This window comes from Limulus polyphemus, unplaced genomic scaffold (genome assembly GCF_000517525.1).
Source record: "Limulus polyphemus unplaced genomic scaffold, Limulus_polyphemus-2.1.2 Scaffold454, whole genome shotgun sequence".
Lineage (NCBI taxonomy): Eukaryota > Metazoa > Arthropoda > Merostomata > Xiphosura > Limulidae > Limulus > Limulus polyphemus.
The window spans coordinates 466,768-474,944 of NW_013666064.1; the positions used below are offsets into that span (position 1 = coordinate 466,768).

The window sequence follows — 8,177 nt, forward strand, 5'->3', positions numbered from 1 at the left end:
AGAACATTTGCTTAAAAGTACTAATAAAATCTTTACAAAGCAGTTTTCATTGAACTAAAATACAAACGTTGTTCTCCTATTTCATTCCTACAGTTAAAATATTTTATAAATAAGAATTACCATTTATAGCTCATTTACTTTCAGTACGAGTTAAGACACTCTCAAATTACAGTTGTTAAGTTTTAATTTCATAAATAGAATAACACCCTAATTAAAGTCAACATTATATATATAATTAAAGTGTTTACTTGAAATGTACATGTAATATGTGCTCAATATTCTTCATGAAATAGTTTCCCATATTGCTTCAACAAGCAAATGCTTCAGACATTTTTACACGTTGCATTAAGGCATTCATTAAATACATCACATATTTATATGCCTATCGAATAATGTGTGTATTTTTTCCTAGTTTTAAATAAGACGCACAGCAGAATTTTTAATTAATGGTTGTTGTTAAGCACAAAACTACACAATGGGCTATCTGTGCTCTGCCAACCACGGATATTGAAACCAGGGTTTTAAGTCCGCAGATATATCGCTGTGCCATTAATATATATATTAATGATTTCTTTGCTAATTTTTCTATAAGCTGTTTAATTATTTTTTTGGTATAATTGTAAAACAAGAGTAGCGTTCGTTATACACACCTGTAGTTGTTATTGTTATAGTTTGGTGCAAAACTACATAATGAGCTGTCTACGTTCTGTCTATCACGGGGAATTTGAGTCATGGATTGTAGCGATGTAAGTCCGTAACGGTAAACTTACCGCTGATCTACCTGGATAACCACTTCTCCGGTAATTCTTTTGGTTTTACTCGATTAAAATACTAACTGCAAAAGATACTAATTGTAGTTCAAGAAAATGAGATTACTATATTAACGACTGACATCTATGCCTCCTAGATAGCACCACAAAAGTTATTATTGGTTGATTTTTCAACCTTCAAAATGTGTGCGGACTTACAACACTAGAAATCTGGTTTTGATACCCGTGGGGAGGGGGGCAGAGTGTACCTTCATCATATTTTACACCAGTGTACCTTCATTGTGTTTTAGGAGCAAACATAATTAGATAAACTATTCTAATCTAGTTTACAAAATACAATTCAAGTTATCTTACTATTCTATCTGAAGCATAAGTTCACATTATGAAATGAATTAAAAACATCATTTAAATTTGGCTGTGTGTTGACAAGTGGTTACATCCAAGCTGCGGAAAAGAAAATCCAAGATTCGAGCCAAATATGCCACTGAACACTCGCCTCGCTTTCTGTTTTGGGGACGTTATAATTGTGCTATTCTGATGAGAGTAGTCTATAGATGGCAGGTTCTGCTTACTGGTTTCTTCGTCTAGCCGACAGTTCTGTATTAAGGATACCTATGCTAGAGCTTCCCTGTGGCTCAGCAGTAAGTCTGAAGGCTTGTAATACTGAATATCTGGTTTCAGTACTCATATGTGGCAGAGCAAAGACAGTCTGTTGTAGAGCTGTGTGTTTAAGAACAAACAAAGCTATGCCTGAACATAAGTCGTTTAGCCCAGGTTAAAATGTACCAAATACCCGTTCAAATGTGTACACTTAATTACACTGCTTCTTCTGATAATCAATTTATTGTGTATATATCGTATTGTTTCTTACTTGCTTTGATTTAACTTATCTTCATTCATTGGCATTATGGGAGTACAGGGCTAGCCCTTAACCCTATTCAAACTCATAATATTTTGGAAATAAGAAAAATAAGTCATATATGCATATTTTATTATTCACGCTTACAATACGAAAATAAAATAAACAGACTTAACTCTAAGATTTTCGTGTAGATTTTCTTTTAAATTCATTCAATATATCTGAAAAATCAAGGCCACGAAGTATATCACTTTCAATACACATTAAAAAAAGACAGTTCAGTCGTTTTTGAGTCGTTGTCGTGCTCAACTCATTTTTGATATTCTTCAGCTTTGAAAAAGACCTTTCACTTGAACAGTTGTATATCATGAGTGACAGATAAATCCGAAGAATAATTTCAACATTTAGAAAGGATGATTTGATATTTTTATTATGAATAAGGAGATACGTGAAATGAACATTACTGATATCACCATGATCATTCTTTTCTTCTAAAAATAATTTCACAACCTTGCTAAATTGAACAAGTTCGTTACTGAGACATCCTTCCAGATCAGCAGAATAAAGTTTCACTAATCTATCTGACATTTTCTGAATTTTATCCTCAATTACAGAAACTAAATCATCCAAGAAACCCAAATTTTCAGCCACATGAGAACAAGCCTCAATAATCTTTCCAAGTTCTTGCACAAGACGACCAATGATGGGTATGAACTTGAAAGTGATGAAGTGGTCACTTGGACTCTGTTGTACTTCTTTATCTTTGCCGTAATCTAATCTGACATTACTACGACGAACACGCTCGTGCTGTACACTATATTCTGATGTGCTCCTTTTTTCAATTCCTCATTGTTCAAAATCAACAAAACGACTTTGCAACGCTTGAACAAATTCCACTAATAATTTCAGTAGCGCGATAGCTGTATTGAGATCTACCTTGTGGTCTTTTAGTTGCTTGCTAATAACATCAAATCTTTCAAGAATGGTGTGCCACAGATCACTGAAAATCCCTGTTTCCAATTTACACATTATGTTCACAGAACATGATGCTGTATTTCTATTTTCTCTTTTCTTATCCTCATTAGTATATATATATCTTCAAGTACATCCATAATTTCAGCATAACCAGACTGCAATACATTAGTGGTATTTGCGTGAGCGGACCATCTAGTCTGTGACACTCCTTTGGCATCCTAAAGCCTCTGATTTTGAGCTTCTCTCTAAAAAGTTGCCAACAACCTGCTGATCTTGAAAAAAACGTTTAAAGCCTTTGCACGAAATCGAAAAACCTACTACTCGAACACAACAATCAACAGCAGCCTGGCCAACAAGATTTAACAAATGTGCAGAACATGGAATGAATACTGCCAGTGGGCATTTTTGTTTAACTTTACATCCCATGGTAACGTCCACTCATGTTGGCTGCATTGTCATAAGACTGGACACGACAGTTTCTATATCAATGCCGACCATTTCAAAGAAAGAAAAAAGCGCTGATGCTAACTGCTGACCAGTGTGATCACGATTATCTATAAAGGTTAGAAATCTTTCAACATGGCCACCAGCTTCCAAATATCTAACACAACAAGTGAGCTATTATCTACAGTAGAATCGATAGATATAGAAAAATATTTTGATGATTTTATCTTGGAAACAATAGTGCTAAGAATTAAATTACCAATTATTTTAATGAGCTCCTCAAAAGTGTTTGGTGACAGGTGATTTGTATATTTTCATTTGTTTTCATGTTTCTGTATATATTCTTCCAGCAAAGTGTCGTACTCTGCCGTAACTTCTATCATACCAAAAAAATTCCCATTTTTGGTTGAACCTACTTTTTCATCGTCACCACGGAAAGGAATCCCACATTCCCCAAGGAACATGATTACAGTTGCTACACTCTAAAATATTTTTCTCCAACAATTTGTTAATTCGTCAGCTTGTTTTACCAGATGCTTATCACTCCTACAAGTGCCTATCATAAGTTTTGCAAATTTTGTGATTGCATCACAATGAACTTTTGATTGTTCATGAATATCTAGAGAACGGTCGGCATTTTTCCAATCTTGGCCTAGATTCAATAGTTTATAATGAAAACAATAAACCTTACCAGTACTGGGTGAACAACATAACCAGCTTCGATCCATTTTTTCACCATTTGGTTGAGTACGATCAAACATTTATATAGTGCAAGAACGATTACTTTTGCTTGATTTGATGAAGTCACTACCCTTGATTTGTAACATATTTGGACCTCTATTTACCCAATAATTAATCACTTCAGAAGTAAGATGGAAAAGCCATAGACCAATGTCTAGTTCAAGTTCTGGAAGTTTTTGCTATACTTTAACTGACCCCGATTCTGTTTGAGGAGTTTCTTCTGAATCTGAGATTGAGTAACAACTGAACTTTCAGTTTTATCTTCATTATTAGATGACGATGTCTGTGACTGAGTAAAGTATTCATCAGTCGTTCTACATTTTTTGACAACTTCCTGATACTCTTTCTCTTTTTTCATGTACTAATTTTCTCTTTTGAACACCACTAAAATATTATCCTGGAGTTATGTGTCGATCATTCATTTCAGTAATGTATATAATAATACAAAAATCAATAATATCATAAAATAGAAAATACATAAAATATTCTATATGTTTTATATGTGTGTGTAGTGTGTATGTATGCTTGTGTGTCGCTGTACATGCTTGTATGTGTGTGTGTGTGTGTGTGTGCAGGTGTGTGCACCTTGCATATATATCATATATGTGTTTGTGTTGTGCAGCTGCATGTCTTCTATGTATATCTTTGCATAGATGTATCTAAGTATGTTCTTGTTTATGGATTTATATGCGTATGTGTACATGTGAGTGCTAGTGTATGTATATTGTGTGTATATATATATATATGTATGTATATTCATGTAAGTGCTTATATATGAATATTGTGCCGTTTGCACAGTTTGTAGGCGTGGATGGTCTATGGACCTTTGTACATTTGTAGATGAGTTTGATGATTTGGGGATGATTTGACGTCTGTCAACTTGTTGGTTACATTTTGGGAGCTTCCGAAGCAATGTTGCCAATCAGACAAGCTAAGACCATCGAGTGGTTTGGTTTGGCTCAAGCTGACGCCTGTATGTACTATTAAATTGACAACAATTACACTTGCTTTCTATATTTAATAATTTGTAATAATGTATATTCTATTTCAGGAAATTTAAAGAATGATAAAGCTCCTGGACCAGATAATATTTACCCAACGGTTTCGAAAGAGGTTAGGGATTATATATGTGAGTCTCTTGTTAATATTTTTTCTAAGTTCTTGAATAGTGGGCTAGTGCCAAAAGATTGAAAGATCTTTAATGTTATTCCTCTTTTCAAGTGAGGTAATAAAAATTGTCCCTTTAATTAGAGGCCTATTAATCTTACTCAGTGGTAAAAAATTTTTTGAAAAGTCTGATAAAAGACATTGTTTTTCAAAGTCAATTTACAAAGTTTAAAATTTTGTTGGATAGTCAGTATAGTTTTACTAGGGGAAACCTTGCCTTACTAATTTTTTGGGATTCTTTGAAGTCATTACTGCTTATGTAGATGAGGGTACGGGGTGGATTTTGTGTACCTAGATTTTCAGAAAACATTTGACAAGGTGTCACATAAAATGCTTGTTAAAAGTTATCTCTGTAAATGTAAGGGATAGGTTGGCCCATTGGACAGAAAACTGACTAGATGGAAGAAAGCAGAGAGTTGTTGTAAATGGAGCTCAGTCAAACTAGATTAATGCCACGAGTGGGGTACCTAAAGCCTCAGTGTTAAATCCTTTGCTATTTTTGATTTCCATCAATGACATAGAAGAAATAATGGTACATAGATTATTTAAGCTTGCTGATGATGTAAAGGTTTTTGGTGTTTCTCGCTATGGGAAGAATGCTACTGTTTTAAAAACGAATTGGATTATTTGGTGAGTTGAGCGAATAGATGATAGGTAGTTTTCAATTATAATAAATGCAATGCAATGTATGAAATATCACAATTTGAATTATGAGTATAATGTTGATAGGAATAACCTTAACAGTGTTATGGAAGAAAATGACCTTGGTGTTCTGATTCATCAGTCTCTTGAGCCATTCAAACAATGTGCTGTTGCTAGTGGCAGGGCAAATAGGATTTTAGGTTTTATTTAAAGAAATACTGAATATAAGTCTAAAGATATTATAATATCATTATATAGGTTATTTGTTAGGTCACATTTGGAGTATTGTGTTCAGTCTTGGGCTCCTTACCTCAGAAAGAACATTTAATTGTTGGAAAGAGTTCAAAAGATAACTACTAGGAAAATACCTTGGATGGAAAGGATGTCTTACGAGAATAGGTTAATATCTCTAAACATGTTTTCTCTTGAAAAAAGAAGAGTTAGAAGAAACCTGATTAAGGTGTTTAAGATTGTTAAAGGAAGTGATAGTGTTTATGTATCATCTTTTTTTCGTATTTAATCGTGAAAATGGTAAGTCTAGAGAGTACAAATATAAATTTTCGTAGATAGGAGTCATTTTTAACTAAAACATCCTTTTTTTTTGTAACAGAGTGTTTGGTATCTGGAACGGGTTGCTTTCAAATGTGGTAGTTGTATTTAATTTAACGGAGTTTTAGGAAAAGCTTGATAAATATTTGAATGATAAGGGCTGGCTTTGACTTTTTTAGTGTCCAATTAAATTTAGTTGATAGAACGGTCTAGATAGTCCAGATTTCACTCGTTATCCTTTAATGTTAAGTTATACAGCACAAAATGTACATTGGATGAATCGAACTACGCTCTTTATATTTTAAAAAGGTGTAAGTTATTAGGAATGTTATTTCCATTGGCTTATAACAAGCTGTTTCGTTTTCGTAAGCTTGATTTTTGCGCACGTTTGTATCCCCCGATGGTCAATAGTAAGATTCTAGGCTTACAATTCTAAAATCCGGATTTCGATTGCCCGCGGTGGACAGAGCGCGGGCAGTCAGTTGTGTAACCCTGCGCTTAACAACCACCAAACACAACAATTCTTCGTATTCACTGCTTTTTTGGAAAAATATATTTTAAATATTTGTTACTTAACCGAATTAATTAAAATAATATTAATTATATATCGCTCTACAGTTGTAATAGGCATTTTATAGATAATACAGACAGTCTAAATTTGATTATATTTCATTATAAAAACATTATTGCTTAGAATGATGAAATGTTAAATAAGATATATAAAATTATATTTCTTCGTATTTTCGTGATTACCTATTTTACGATACTGTCATTGCCATGGCCCTCTACCGCTAGCATAAAAAGTTAACTTGAGTATGGTAATGTGTGTTTTAACTTTAAAGTAATTCATTAAATTAGCCTTTAGGTAGAAACAAAGTGGCGTAGAAAAATTATTTCAGCAACTCAGGGATATACTATTATTGCTAAAGTAATGCCACCAAATTTACGGAAGCCATGTGCACATTGTATTTTGTGTGTTAAACTTTTCAAGTGGTTTCCAGTTGTTTTCATTACTGCCATTATCGCTTGGTCGTACTACGCCTACGTGATTCAGTTATGTTTCCGTAAGTTGCAAGATGGTTTATTTTATGTTATGCTATTACTAATTTACAAGGCCTAATCCTTATATTATCATAAATTCTAGGTATGATATTCTGAAGTTAATAAAAAGGCTAGGTCTGCGTGTTCAGTTGAGCTACCAGTGTGTACCTAAATTTTAAAATAAGTAACATTTTAACCATTTCAGTATTTTATTTATGTAGCTGAACTATACCTGATACTGTGAATGTGATAGTGATATTATTATATGTTTTTATTTAATGGATTGTTTTCTTTTTTTTTACTTTTAATTACAAATTTCATTTTACGTCTTGTATATAAAAAATAAAAATAGATGTCCAAGTACTGACCCCTGAGTCACTGCACTGCCACTAGTACTACAAGTAGTAGTAGTAACAAGGACCCATATTTACAGGAATTCATTATTAACAACCTTTTGCTTTCTGTCAATATCATCAAACTATTCTACAATCCAGTAAACTAGGCTTTCTCCAACCCCTTCCATGTGGCATGTTATCAGAGGTTCTTTTAATTTTATAAAATCTAGATACACAAAGTCCACACTTTTTCATCATCCAGACAAAAAGGTAACATCCACAAAAAAAAAATTAACAATTTTAGTAAAACAAATCTTCCTTTAGTGTTTCTACATATGTCATTTTTTATTTTATTTTATTTCATTAAATGATTTTGCAAAGCTGCTTTTATCACAAGAATTGTTGCCACTACAAAGGATGAGTATCAAGTCTATTTCAAGGCAAATCCTATCACCACCTTTAAAAATAGCAATTGCATTAGTAAATCTCCAATATAATAATGCTTGGAGATGGCTTGAATGGATAATGAATAAAAACTTTAATATATGTTTAACATAACAGCAAATGTACAACGTTTTGACAAGGTTCTGTCATCATCAGGTACAAGTACTTTACACTGACACAGATGTATATATATATATATATATATATATA

The 8,177-nt window shown here is 32.9% G+C and overlaps 1 protein-coding gene across 4 annotated transcripts in view; it reads left to right on the forward strand.

Annotated features, from left to right (window-relative positions):
* Positions 1 to 6,950: 6,950 nt before the first annotated feature.
* LOC106458382 (palmitoyltransferase ZDHHC2-like) overlaps positions 6,951 to 8,177 on the forward strand; it is a 61,531-nt gene continuing 60,304 nt past the window's right edge. For all 4 annotated transcript variants that reach the window (XR_002610365.1, XR_002610363.1, XR_002610364.1 and 1 more), the window contains exon 1: positions 6,951 to 7,211. Coding sequence is in view for 1 of the 4 variants with exons in the window: in XM_022384577.1 (XP_022240285.1) it covers positions 7,079 to 7,211 (133 nt within the window). In the remaining 3 variants the exon portion in view is untranslated. The remainder of the gene's footprint in view (positions 7,212 to 8,177) is intronic.